At 45.3% G+C, this 15,059-nt stretch overlaps 1 protein-coding gene across 1 annotated transcript in view; it reads left to right on the top strand.

The window, feature by feature from the left end:
• Positions 1–15,059, top strand: part of FSAF1 (40S small subunit processome assembly factor 1) — a 175,499-nt gene that overhangs the window by 89,686 nt on the left and 70,754 nt on the right. The window contains exon 4 of the mRNA XM_069235017.1: positions 7,170–7,265. Coding sequence (XP_069091118.1) covers positions 7,170–7,265 — 96 coding nt within the window. The remainder of the gene's footprint in view (positions 1–7,169; positions 7,266–15,059) is intronic.

Raw genomic sequence — 15,059 nt, 5'->3', positions numbered from 1 at the left:
TACACTTTTAAAGTGTGCACTTAGAAATCTACCAACTCGTCAACACCCTCTTAATCACCTCTTAATGACCGACCCCACGACTTCTGGTACCAATTGTAGTGCTTTCCTCTTAGCTAGTTTCTAAGCACTAACATAACACAACAGAAATGCACTTCTGAGGTCAAAGAAGACTTTTATTGTTGTTAATTCTTCCCCAACCACAATATTTATGAATGACGAATTAGTAGCTTTCAAGTCCGCGTTAATCAAACAAAATATATCAGTTTGCAATATACACAGCAGGTTATATTTATAAGATATTGAATGCAAAGCAAAACAAATACTTCACCGTGTGGGAACTATCTACAGCTTCATCTTTCTAAGGTCTGCAAGCTGATGACCCCTGTCAGCCGCGAGAAAGAGAGATTCATCTACCCACACGGGATTGCTGGCAGCCTGCGCCAAGCTCCAGCACGAGGTCCGGCAGATTCGAATATTCACAGATCCCTGAAAAGAAACAAACAAGGCATTCATAATGGCAATCAATAGTACATTGTTTTCGCAAAGTGAATGGAGAGTGTTAGAAATGGGGTCTTTGGTTGACAGTCAGGTTACCCCCTGTTCAAGCAAGGACCCTCACTCTAGTCAGGGTAAAAGAGAATCACCCTCAGCTATCTCCTGCTTACCCCCTTGGTAGCTTGGCAGAGCAGTAGGCTTAACCTCAGAGTGCTAGGTGTAAAGTATTTGTACCAACACACAGAGTAACTTAATGAAAACACCACAAAATGACACAACACCAGTTTAGAAAAATAGGAAATATTTATCTAAACAAAACAAGACCAAAACGACAAAAATCCAACATACACAAGTCAAGTTATGAATTTTGAAAGATTAAACTCCAAAAATAGCGCTTAGAAACAAAAATGCTTAGATGAGATGTTAACACGGCGTCGTGATGGAGTTGTTCCCAACAAGCCGACACCAGCGGCGCCGGACACGGAGTCGTGTAGACCCCCAAGTACACAGTACCTTTGGTGAAGAGTGAAAACAAGCCGATGCGCGAAGTCGGGGATCGCGGCGTCTGTGTGAAACGTTGAATCCGTGCACTTCGAGCGGCGTTGGTCACGACGTGGTGCGGCGACTTCCACGGAGTCGCGGACTTCATCGGGGCTGCGGCGGCGTCGGGCCTGCGAAGAGTGTCGCGTTCCAGCAAAGGTCACGGCGTCGGGTGCAGGCGGCGTCACCGGATTCAGCAGCGGCGTCGGTCCGGAGTCGTCCGAAGTCGATTTCCTTGGATTTCCACCAGCTTTCCTTTCAAGGGCCCCGAGACTGGATAGGGCACCACTTGTCAGAGCAGGAGTCTTCAAACAACAGGAGGCAAGCTCTAACTCAGATTCGAATCTGCCGGACCTCGTGCTGGAGCTTGGCGCCAGCTGCCAGCAATCCCGTGTGGGTAGATGAATCTCTCTTTCCCGCGGCTGACAGGGGTCATCAGCTTGCAGACCTTAGAAAGATGAAGCTGTAAATAATTCCCACGGTGAAGTATTTGTTTTGCTTTGCATTCAATATCTTATAAATATAACCTGCTGTGTATATTGCAAACTGATATATTTTGTTTGATTAACGCGGACTTGAAAGCTACTAATTCGTCATTCATAAATATTGTGGTTGGGGAAGAATTAACAACAATAAAAGTCTTCTTTGACCTCAGAAGTGCATTTCTGTTGTGTTATGTTAGTGCTTAGAAACTAGATAAGAGGAAAGCACTACACTGGGGTGTTAGGCGAATAGGTGGCAGTTATGGGTGGGATAATGGGGCCCTCAGCAGTAGAGGACAGCAAGTTAACGCAAGGCTGAGAAACAACATGCCCAGCTGCTTTTAATTAAATTTGAATGTCCTGCACCTTTTTAACAACAAAAAACGCCAATTCTTCACACTGACACTGGGACAATATAGGGGAGGGTGCAACATTATTAGGGTCAAAGAGTTCTTGCAATACTCTAAAAAGTGTTTTGGGACAATTTTGAGCTGATGGGATTTGTAAAAGGTTGCCTGAGTGGCTCTACAAAGCCTATGCAATACTCTTTTGTATTTATATTTAGTGTCTTCATCATACGTGAGCTTCTAAGCTTTCTCTAGGCTTTTACATTTGGTTTTCTCAGCATGAAGTGCCTCAGTAAACCATGGGGCCAGGAGGATGATTCCTAACTGGATGGGTAAGTTTAGAAGGCATGGCAATGTCCAGCAAGCCCTGAAGCTGGGTGTCGATCCTAAGCTGACCCAGCTCAGTCACTTGAGCTAAGTTGGGCATCATATTCCTCAGTTGGTGGTTGAGAGCTGAAGTCTCCAGCCTCGACCAGGCCCTTGTCTTGAGCTGTGGTCTGCCCTTCTCTTTACGTGAAGGCGGACAGGTCCAGTTAGAGAAAGGGACAGCATGGTGATCCGACCACAGTAGTGGCACAGTGGAAGCAGTAGCAGGATTTTCTAAATTTGAAAAAGGCCAGATCCAAGAGGTGGCCAGCTTTATGGGTTGGAGTGGAATTAATAAGATTCAGGTTCAGGGCTCTAAGGTCCTCAATCAAGGTCTGACCTAGGATGTAAAGTCTGTCCTCTAGATGGATATTCAGATCTCCTAAAATAATATATTTGCAGATTTAAGAATAATGGGAGCCAGTAAATCGGGCAGCAGCATACACCAATTATCTGCAAATCCTGGAAGACGGTATATTAAGGGGCTAGGAACTGTGAGTTAAGAAGTAAGTTCCAGTGGAAAAAAGACCGCTTCACAGGCTGGTATTGATAGTTCCTGGATTTTGCATTTGTATATGTTTTTAAAAATAAAAGCAATCCTCCCTCCTGGATTGTTGGGCCTATCCCTCAGCATGGAGTAGTCTTGAGGTAGGGCTGCAGTGAAATCAGGCATAGAGGCCGCGTGGGCCCAGGCATCAGTGAGGAACATGACATCTGGGGCATAGTCAGCCACAAAGTCATGGAAATTTTGTTAATGACTAGGTAAAACCCGAACGTTGAGGCGTAAAAACAGAACTTGCTACTGAGCCCAGAGTGTGATGATGAAACCTCACTGCTCCCTGGCAAATCTACAGAGGGAGCATTGTCTTTTGTGAGTTGCATCAGATTAGCTTGTGGGTGAAAAGAAAAATTACAGAGGGCTAGATGTTTAAACACTCTTAGATGGATCAAGTGAAGCTCGACAGGCTGCTGGGCAGATGGGCTGGAGTGCTCTTAGTAGTTTGGATAAGAAAGTCCTTAAAACTGGCCGAGAAAGGGCAGGGTCCCTAGCCCAAGTACTGTTTTGGGTGCAGACAGGCTTGCCTTTGGAACGCGGGCGGACATCCTAATATAGGGGAGAGAGGAGAAAGACAAGCCCGCTAACCGAGCAGTCCTGTGCAACCCTAAGATAGCGTCTAAAAAACAAAAGTTATGAGGGGGCAATTTGAATGTATATGCCTCAGTCATAGTACCCCAACCACAGTGCCAATAAACAGAAGAAAAGTCTGCAGTTCCCCCACAGTAGATTAGCAGCCCAAACGTTTCTTTGAAAAACAAATTAAAAAGGCCCGGATTCTCCCCAGATAGTATTAGCAGCACAGTCTTTAAAAACATTTAAGAAACAGTGGAAAAGAGTAGTAGTGCCAAAGAGACACCCTACCTGCCCATAGAGTTGGGAAAAGCGATAAAGCTCAGTGGGAGACATTGGGCAGCAGCATCCTTCTCCTTGAGCTCAAAGCCTGTAGAATAGAAGAACAGAATTCAGGCAGGTCTGTGGGTGCCCTCTTGTCCTCCCTAGTCCAGGAGGACAGACCAGTGGCACTAGTTGCTGCAGTGGCGTAAGGCAGCGAATAGACCCAGAAGATTTAGAAAGCATGGCATCCACACCAATACAGAGTGGTATCTCCCTGTAGTGACTCCGTAGTCTGCTGAAGATCTGCTCTAAGACCTTTCGATAAAATACCTTGGACTGGAACCATGTTTTCTTCTACTGGTAAACTAGTTTTGCAATGGTTCTCCTTTCCCTATCATTCCCACTCCCTCCTGTCCACGATAGTTATACTTGACCGTGCTGTGGGGCCAGCAGGCAAATTGGTGAATATAGGGAGCAGAAGGGTCTGGCCGCCGTCTCACTCAGTCTGTTTCTTAATTCACTGCTAAGATGGCCCTAAAATCACCATCACTTCACACCACCACAAGCCATGTGCCGAGGCCTTGTGGAATGCACTATTTTCTAGTTCAGTTTACTGTTTGGGCGGATAATTGTTTGCCATCCGTCCCGGAGTTGGGAGTTAGGCATCAGTTTAATACAAGTGAAAGAGCAGTGCAGATCATAGAACACCCTCAGCAAAGGTAGTAGCAATGCACAGTTAGGCACCATGGCGTGACATCACAGGCATGTGCACCTTCAACAGTCAACATCGGTTCAAGGGTACCTACAAATTCTGTACCTGGAATATTTCTAGCATGAATTGTATCAGAAAGAGGTACAAAATCCTTCTGTTTCTCAAATGTAGAGAGACACACGAAGTGGTTATTCAGTAGTTTCACTTAATATTATCCGAGGGAGGTAAGCTGCAGAAGAGGTGGAGTGAATAGGTCTTCAATATGAGTGTCCGCATATGCAAAGGAAGTGCTGATCTGTGTTTGACAGGGAACCCCCTTTGAAGTCCGTAGGATGCGCTGGATAAGTAAGGGAAATAATGTCCAGATAGAAGACAAGCGCATTGATATCCCTGTCCTACTAGGCAGAATTTACACTCTGAGCACACATCATCTAACTTTTCGGGGCAAGCAAACTGCTTTGTTGGCCAAATGGGTAAAAATGTATTGGATCTTGGACGGTACTTCAAGTGTCTTAGGCAGGACCCCAGATAGAGAACATCCCGTTCTCCCATGCACCCCGACAACTCACTGTGCTAAAATATTAAAGCAGTGGCTGACACGTTGGTCTGTAGTTAATGCCGGTAGGGTAGGGCCAAGAACCTGGGAGCTAAAGAGTATTCTGTCTTCTCTCCAGTTTATAACTTCCCTATGAGATTGGCCTGTGCTCCACCATACTGCAGCCTCATGTACCACATACTGAATATACTGGCAGGCCTATCCCAGACTATAAACCATTAGTCATGGGTGTGACAGTTACTCCCCCTAACAACTTGGTGACACAGCCTTCAGAAGCAGTTAAGGAAAGTAACAGAGAGCTATTTTGACAAAAATATCAAACAGCATCCACCTCATTGGCCAGCTGAGAAGCTGTTAAGGTGCTATTTGGACACTGTTCTGCTCCCGCAAAACATTAGAAAAACAAACTGTTACCCATGGAGAATTCTCTAATAAATATGCAAAGAGAGTTAACTGAGAATGCTGCCAGGAATGTTGCCTTTGGGGAAGCTAGGGAATAGCACGTTGATGTAGGTTGTTGGCATGACTCTTCAAAAAGGAACAAACATGCCCCAGTAGCTGAAATCCAGTTGACCCCTGAGAACGTTGAATACGGTCAAAATGATATACACAATTTGCCTTTCATTAACCCTATTTCAAACTATACAGTATAACAAAAGATCTATTGTATAGCACAATCTTGCGATTTCTGGCTGACTTGATACTGCCTCGAGCAGAGGGAAGTGATAAAAGAGCCAATCACCAAACTGCAAATTATGTAAAATGGTTATTGGGAAGACACATGGTCCAGATGGATTACCGGTAGGCTTGGTTGAATTTTAATCATGGCGGAGTAATCTGATAGAGACTTCTAGCTGCAGATTTCTTACCTTTTGAATTCTCCCCAGGCATCAGACTGGATCCAGAACTTTTTTGTGAGCAGTACCCTTTTGCATGGGTAGGTGGAGTAACCTGCACTGGTTAGCTTCCACATCCGAACACCAGCTCCCATTCAATGAATGTCCTTTTGGGTACCTGGTCCTAACCCAACCCAAGGACTCTTGTGAATAGGATGATTGCCCGCCGCTATCGCCCCACACCTTGGGACTCAACCTTCCTCATGCAACACCTCACCCCTGAGAGATTGCTGGTCCAAGTCTTAACTTCCCACAAACACCTTCCCTACCGCTCCCACGGATAGGGAATCCAAGAGGATGGACTCAAGACTGACTCGCTAGGCAGAACGATTTCAACAACAGTGGCCCCGAGGCGCCACACCTGGCAGAGAACGTCTAGCTTTTCAAGGGATGTCCAAGCTTTCCTTATCAAAATGCTCTTCAGTTGCACTCATCTCTTCTGAGACCAGGCGGATTCAGCACGCAAGCGCGTCAAGGATTCTCAGGCTTCGGCGTGCTCCCGCTCCCAAATTGCCTAATATAGGGGGGGGTGCCACGCATGCACCCTTGCCATGCACTGCTACTTACCCATCATATTACACCAGTAATGACATCTTCTGCGACATAATTTATAATATAACTTCAACATTTACAATAAAATTATTGATCAGGAACCGGTGCTTGGTGGGAGAGTGAGCTATAGGTACCTTAGGGCACAAGTTATACTTTTTTGTAGTGTAACTATAACTGTTGAATTTTATGATTTCGTGCATGTTAAATCCAAACCTAACTTCAACATCCTTGTAACCTTCATTTTGTCAGTGAATTTCTAAGATTTTTTTTAATTCTTTTTCTTAACATTAACATCCCGGTAACCTTTGTACAAAATGTAATACAGCAAGTTGTAAAACATTCATGCATGTGAGTAATGACTGATATTTTCTAGATCCTATGGCTCCTGGTTTTGTGCACCACAGGTGAGATTCAAACATGTGATATGGGATTATCCTGCTGTATTCGGATAGTGGGCTTATCCCCCTTGAAAAACTGAGGGTTGTGACTGGCCAGCAAGAAGTAAATCGCCCCTTCAAATGCTCAGAATCTCCTAAAGCCAACGCTAACCTTACCTCTACTTAGGAGGGCCATGAAATTGAAAGCCAACAACCCCTGCCCCAGCATTAGGAATCCTGATAACTGTAACCCTACATTGGTCAAACATCCTATAGCTTCCTAAATATATTACAACATCCTTACTTCAGGCTAACCTAAATAACTACAAACTTAAATCAAGAGTAAGCTAAGGTACAGTTAAGAAAAGGTTGAAATTGTATCAGTAATTGCTGGAGTACAGAATTTTCTGTTATGTGTCTGCTTTTTAAAAAATAAATCCTTTATTTTCCCAGGCCCGCTTGGAAGTGCACAGGTTTGGAATAACTGGATACAGGAAAGAGAAACAGCGCACTTTTGAACAAGAGCGTGCCATCATGCTTGGTGCCAAGGTACATTTTGTTACAATGATAGCATCTGTTGTAGCATTGAAGTTTTCACTATCATTCTAAGCTTATTATATTGTGTTGAGTTTATATATGTATGCTTTACCACATGGTCTGCCATCACCCCAGAAGAAACTGCCCCCACCATGAAACCCATCCACTCAGTGGCCCCATCGGACCCCTACCCCCACCAAGCCTACTCCAGAGGGCTGTAACTCATCAGTGCCATGGTCACTCCCAATCTAAACTCCTTCACCTTTTCTGTGTCCTACGCAGATGCTTCAAAACAAGCAGCCATCCTCCCACTGCTGAAGAAATCCTCCCTGGACCCTTCAGCACCTGCCAGTCTCCCTGATACCTTTCAAGGCTAAGGTCTTGAAGAAAATCATCAATAGATGCCTCACCAACTACCTCAATGACCAATAGCTCCTCAACACCACTCAGTCTGGCTTCAGATCCAGTCACAGATGGAAACTGCGCTTTTTGCCGCTAAAGGATAACATTCACATGACTTTTGATGGAAGAGACACAGCTGCCCTCAAACTCCTGGACCTCTCCACAGTGTTTGTCACAGTTTTCCACCTCCCCCTCATTTAATGCTCACACTCGGCTGGATCTGCTTCTTTCTGACTGAAAGGACTCAGTCAGCCTGGCACTGTCCTCCGAAGACCCCCGTTACTTTACCTGTTGAGTTCCGGAAGGATCCTCCCTGAGCCTGACCTTCTTCAGCTCATACATGATCCCTCTAACCAGCATCATCAGCTCTCACAACATGAACATCCACTCCTTTGCAGATGACATGGAACTTATTCTCCCCCTTAGGGTCAAGACGGCCAATTTCCGATCATGTTCAGTGCCGGCAGAACTGAAATTGCCCACTGGATAAAGATCTAACATATGAAGCTGATCACCAGCAAGACTGAAATCATGACCTTCAGCAAAAGCAGTTCATCATAGGCCTCCATCAGATGGCCAACAGAGCCAGGACAGATTCTTAAAGATCACACCACAGACCTCAAGAATGATTCAACAGTGTTCACGAATATATTTTGATCACTGTTGATAACTGAAACTCAGAATAATCACAAACCTGTAAAATGATGGAAAAGAATGAGGCACCTGGTTATAGAGTTGCAAATCCTACCTGATCTTAATATTCACAGATCCCTGAAAAGAAACAAACAAGGCATTCATAATGGCAATCAATAGTACATTGTTTTCGCAAAGTGAATGGAGAGTGTTAGAAATGGGGTCTTTGGTTGACAGTCAGGTTACCCCCTGTTCAAGCAAGGACCCTCACTCTAGTCAGGGTAAAAGAGAATCACCCTCAGCTATCTCCTGCTTACCCCCTTGGTAGCTTGGCAGAGCAGTAGGCTTAACCTCAGAGTGCTAGGTGTAAAGTATTTGTACCAACACACACAGTAACTTAATGAAAACACCACAAAATGACACAACACCAGTTTAGAAAAATAGGAAATATTTATCTAAACAAAACAAGACCAAAACGACAAAAATCCAACATACACAAGTCAAGTTATGAATTTTGAAAGATTAAACTCCAAAAATAGCGCTTAGAAACAAAAATGCTTAGATGAGATGTTAACACGGCGTCGTGATGGAGTTGTTCCCAACAAGCCGACACCAGCGGCGCCGGACACGGAGTCGTGTAGACCCCCAAGTACACAGTACCTTTGGTGAAGAGTGAAAACAAGCCGATGCGCGAAGTCGGGGATCGCGGCGTCTGTGTGAAACGTTGAATCCGTGCACTTCGAGCGGCGTTGGTCACGACGTGGTGCAGCGACTTCCACGGAGTCGCGGACTTCATCGGGGCTGCGGCGGCGTCGGGCCTGCGAAGAGTGTCGCGTTCCAGCAAAGGTCACGGCGTCGGGTGCAGGCGGCGTCACCGGATTCAGCAGCGGCGTCGGTCCGGAGTCGTCCGAAGTCGATTTCCTTGGATTTCCACCAGCTTTCCTTTCAAGGGCCCCGGGACTGGATAGGGCACCACTTGTCAGAGCAGGAGTCTCTCCAGAGACTCCAGGTGCTGGCAGAGAGAAGTCTTTGCTGTCCCTGAGACTTCAAACAACAGGAGGCAAGCTCTAACTCAAGCCCTTGGGGATTTCTTCACAAGATGGAAGGCACACAAAGTCCAGTCTTTGCCCTCTTACTCTGGCAGAAGCAGCACTGCAGGAAAGCTCCACTAAGCACAGTCACAGGCAGGGCAGCACTTCTTCCTCAGCTATCAGCTCTTCTCCAGGCAGAGGTTCCTCTTGGTTCCAGAAGTGTTTCTAAAGTCTGTAGATTTGGGTGCCCTTCTTATACCCATTTTAGTCTTTGAAGTCACCTTTCTTCAAAGGGGACTCGCACCTACTTGTGAAATCCTGCCTTGCCCAGGCAAGGCCTCAGACACACACCAGGGGGTTGGAGCCTGCATTGTCAGAGGCAGGCACAGTCCTTTCAGATGAGAGTGACCCCACCCCTCCCTCCTAGCAGAGATGGCTAATCAGGAAATGCAGGTTACACCCCAGCTCCCTTTGTGTCACTGTCTAGTGTGAGGTGAAAAACAACCCAACTGTCAAACTGACCCAGACAGGGAATCCACAAACAAGGCAGAGTCACAGAATGGTTTAAGCAAGAAAATGCTCACTGTCTAAAAGTGGCATTTTCAAATGCACAATCTTAAAATCAACTTTACTAAAAGATGTATTTTTAAATTGTGAGTTCAGGGACTCCAAACTCCACATGTCCATCTACTCTCTAGGGGAATCTACACTTTAATCATATTTAAAGGTAACCCCCATGTTATCCTATGAGAGAGACAGGCCTTGCAACAGTGAAAAACGAAGTTGGCAGTATTTCACTGTCAGGACATATAAACCACATTACTATATGTCCTACCTTATCCATACACGGCACCCTGCCCTTGGGGCTACCTAGGGCCTACCTTAGGGGTGCCTTACATGTAAGAAAAGAGAAGGTTTAGGCCTGGGTACACTTGCCAAGTCGAATTTATAGTGTAAAGGTACACACACAGACACTGCAGTGGCAGGTCTGAGACATGATTACAGGGTTACTTGTGTGAGTGGCACAACCAGTGCTGCAGGCCCACTAGTAACATTTGATTTACATGCCCTGGGCACCTCTAGTGCACTTTACTAGGGACTTAACAGTAAAACCAATGTGCCAATCATGGAGAACCAATTATGTACACATTTTAAACAGGAGCACTTGCACTTTAGCACTGGTTAGCAGTGGTAAAGTGCCCAGAGTAACAAAAACAGTAAAATCAGAGTCCAGCACACATCAACAACCTGGGGAACAGAGGCAAAAAGTTAAGGGAGACCACGCCAAGGATGAAAAGTCTAACAGAGAGTATCTTGGGGGTTTCTGAAAAGCATATTCTTTGGGTCAAGCGAGATAAGCCTACCTCCTGAGTTGAGGGTTGTGAGTCTCAGTCTGGTAAAATGGGGATGCCTCACTTCATGAGGGCCTTAGGCCTAGGGCGTCGCTTCTTACTTGTGGACCAATGATGGTCTCCAACACAGACTTAGAAGGCTTGGTGTAGATCACATAGGTATCCTATGAACAGCCTAGACAAAAGCACAGTTGAAGGACAAATTACACAAGGCGGTGACGAAAAGGAGTGTGCCCCTCGAGCAGTGTAACCATTCAATTCGCCTGCACTTGCATTTGTTTGTTTTTTTGGCATATCTGCTCTGGCTGTCTCCAACAAGTAGTAGAGAAGGATGCTTGGCGTTGTGAAGACTCTTGGAACTGACGAGAGAACTCTGCACAAGAAAGATAGACAGCCGCACTGCAGGCCAGCAGAGCTTAAGTTATTGGTCTTGTTACTAGCTAGGAAGAAACGGGGGCGCACCTAGGACTGTGATCTGGAAATGTCAGTAACTGCAGAGCCTGATCAAATGGGCAGGGAGTTATAAAGTGCATCCAGGCGCAGAAGGAGTGTGCGGAATTTAGCCTATGAATGCATTAGCCTTAAAATCTTTATTCTAGAGTTGTTCAGCAAGTTGGAGAGAAGTTCCAACTTGTATGTCCATATTCATATTTCTTGTGGTCACTACTTCTTGCAGGTCTCTCAACTGTTGAATCTCTCCAAATACCAAAATTTACAGGGAAAGCTGAAATAGCTCTCCTATGCTGATAGGTTTTGTGCTGGCTCTGACTCTGTGCTAGTATCTATCTCTGGGTATGACATCATAAAGCCATATAAAGCACCACCACTGCTCACTGATACTGGTTCCTTTTTTGCGTACCTTTCAGATCTGGAGTTGTTTTTCTCAGAACATAGCCTTTCAAAATTATTTTGCAGTATTTTTAACAGACATGACTTCCTCCTTAAATTTTAGGGTTTAGGCCGTGTCAGTCCTACGACAAGCAGTTTTCACTTTTGGACCCACACAGTATCTGCCTGTGATGCCTGGGGTCTGAATAACACTCCATATTGTGCACAATATGTGGCCTCATTCATGCTAAGGCTATGAAAGAGTAAGAGATCAAAGTCCTCTACCAGCTCTCGCTCTCTTACTAGCCTTCGACCAACAAATCATTGATGCAGGCTGGTTCCAAGGAAAGGATAAGTCCTTCAGGAAGAAAAAACAGGAAGGATCATAAGAGACTCATCTGCTTCGCAGCATCGCTTCCATTTGTGCAGTAAGACTTCCGGTCAGCCAGTCCATTCCGCAACTCCAGTCTCAGTGGTATCATCGGAGATGGCTTTGGTGGTGATGCAGCTGATGCTGGGCCCGAGCCCCATAACCATTTCTGGAGTTAGCAGCTCGTGGCAGTGCACTTTCATGAAGTGCAACTTTCATCCAGATTTTGCTGGTCCTCTTTTACTACAACTCTGCTCCATCTGGTGCATCTGTGAGCCCCCGAGAGCTGAGGTTGGAGGGAGAGGGTACCCAGACTGATGCCAGTCTACCATGCCCAAACTTTTTCTGATTTTGTTTCAGTGCCAGCCGAACTTCTTTGTTTGCTAAAAGCTGTGTCAGTCACCACACCATCAGCATGAACTTTGTATCAGTTACAGAAAGTAATAGATTTGCCAAAGACGAAAAGGCTGTCCTAATCAGATTTAGGCATAGGGCACTGCAATTTTTGCAAGAGAAGTTCAGTAAGATAGGGAATGATGGCAATATCAGTCCTCCATTTTGCATATGCCTTTCTTACAAATGAATAAATTTACAAGTAGCTACAAGTAAACCTATGGAAGAATCCCCACCTAGTGTTCACAAAGCATTTACTGTGCACACACATTCCATTGATAGCATTCAATATTACCAAATGTTTTGCTCGTAGTGTTTGTGAACATCACAAAGGCACAAAAAAATAAATGTAAAGTAACCCCCATCTATGCCAATCCTTAGACTTGATTTAGATGGGAAGGTCATTTGGCTGCTCCCCGGAAGTAGCTCCTCCACCTGAAAACCAGAGGGAGTTGCTTCTAGCCACGGGTTGAGCACGGGGATTTATAGAGGGGATACCACCTTGAGGCTACAATGTTGAGAAGGTAAATGGAGGGACTTCCCCTCACAGGTCTCATCAAAACACTGCCCGTGAGGAGCACCAATTTGCAGTTTGAGTGGTCCCTCAAGATAAAGTTTGGAAGATAGAATAACTTGACAAGAAATAGTTGAGACTGAAATAGTAAGTTATTTATCTGTGATGCTAAATAGGTAAGGGACACTACATTTAGTTGATCAAAACTGCTTTCAAGGAGAGATTAAAGAAAGTCCCCTTTATTTTTAATTATTGAGTTTTTCGACCTTAAAAGAAATGATCGCTATACTAAAAACAGCATATATCATCATAGTTGTATTCTGTAAGTAACCTGAGACCCTTTTAGGTAGAACCCTACCAGACAGCCCAGCCGTCTGGTTTGCTTACAACTTCTTGTGGGCATTCTGAAAGCTTCCCTGGGAATGCATTGCGGCCATTGCTAACCATTGGCTTTTTGGATTGTAATTCCCATTTTCTGGCTTTCTATTTGCTTTCTTTATTTGTTTAGGCTGTCCAGCTTGAGTTCATCACTCCCATTGCCCAAACTTGTTTACTGTATTCTTCCACAAACTCGCTTATTGTAAACAGGCCTTTAAATCTTGTTCTCATATCACATTTGCTGTGCATTCAATGACAGAGGTCGAATGTCAGGCTCTGTCTTCCAAAGAAGCTTGGTGTTTACTTGCTGAATACCAATGTTAGAGGATAGGGTGTAGGATGTTATTTTCTCCCTAGTACACAATAAAAAAATGAACTGTGCTGATGTTTCAGAATATATCAGAATCAGAAAAATGAAGCATATTTTTGTAATTCTGAAGTGTGGTGGAAACATATTTTAATACGGTCAAAACGCATCAATAGATTTGCACACGTTATCGTTTGTATGCAATAAAACCCTGTTTCAGTGCAAATGTAATGGTCATTTCAATTGAAAATGTGTTGTCTGTGATGGCAGTGCGATACCACACTATGCATACTCTATGCTACGCCACTCCACTTTTTGCCCTTCCATTCTGTGGTACACCACTCCATTCTATGCCGCTCCAGTCTACGGCATGCCACTCCACACTGTGCCACCCACTCCACAACACACCACATCATTCTACACCCCTACACTCCCCACTCCACTCAAATCTACAAAACTCCACTCCAGTCTACCAAACTCCAGTCTATCCCACTCCACTCCAAACTACCCCACTCCACTTCGCTACAATGTACTCCACTCCAATCTACCTCACCCCAGTCCACCTCACTCCACCCACCCCACTGCACCCCAACCCTATGTACTCCACTCCAATCTACACCACTTTAATCACCATCTACCCCACTCTGGTCTACTCCAGTCCACTCCACCATGATCAAATCTATGCCCCTCCACTCCAGTCTACCCTACTACACTGCAATCTACCCTCAGTCTACCCCACCCTGCCTCACTTCACTTTGCCCCACTCCAATCTACCCCACTCAGTCTAACCCAAACAACCCCTCCCCACTCCACCACATTCTACAACACTCCACCCAAATCTATCCCAGTCAACCCCACTCCACTCTACCCCACTTGAATCTACCCCAAACCAACCCACTCCACTCCAGTTTGCTCCATTTCACTCCAACCTACCCCATCTACTCCACTCCAATCTGCCCAACTCCACTCCAATCTACCTAGTCCTATTTACCCCATTCCAGTTTATCCCATTCTGCTCCAAACCCCACTGCAATCTATCCAACTCCTCTCCACCCTTATCTACCTCGCTGCACTCCAGTCTACCCCAACTTCACCACAATCCACCCACTCAAATATAGAACATTCTACCCACTCTACTCCAATCTACCACACTCCAATCTACCCAATCGACTCCATTCCACTCAAATCTACCTCACTCCAGTCTAACCCAACCCACCCCACTCCAGTCTACCCCACCCCATCTACCCTACTCCAATCTACCCCTCCCCACTTTACTCCACTCTAATCTACTCCACTCGACCCTAATCTGTTCCAGTCTCCCCAGTTCCACACCAATCTACCCAACTCCAAACTACCCTACTCCAGTCATCCCCCTCCAATCTACCCTACTCTAATTCACCCAATCAATCCCATGTAACTCTAATCTACCTCACCCACTCTTTGCCAGTCTCTGTCAATCCACTTCAATCTATCCAACTCCACTCCAGTCTATCTAACTCCACTCTAGTCCACCCAGTGTACCCCACTTCACTTTACCACAATCTACTACTCTCCATTCCTTTTTACTGAATCTACCGCACTCCACGTCATGCTAGTCT

Source organism: Pleurodeles waltl, chromosome 5, assembly GCF_031143425.1.
Source record: "Pleurodeles waltl isolate 20211129_DDA chromosome 5, aPleWal1.hap1.20221129, whole genome shotgun sequence".
Classification (NCBI taxonomy): domain Eukaryota; kingdom Metazoa; phylum Chordata; class Amphibia; order Caudata; family Salamandridae; genus Pleurodeles; species Pleurodeles waltl.
This window is presented reverse-complemented; position numbering and strand designations above follow the sequence as displayed.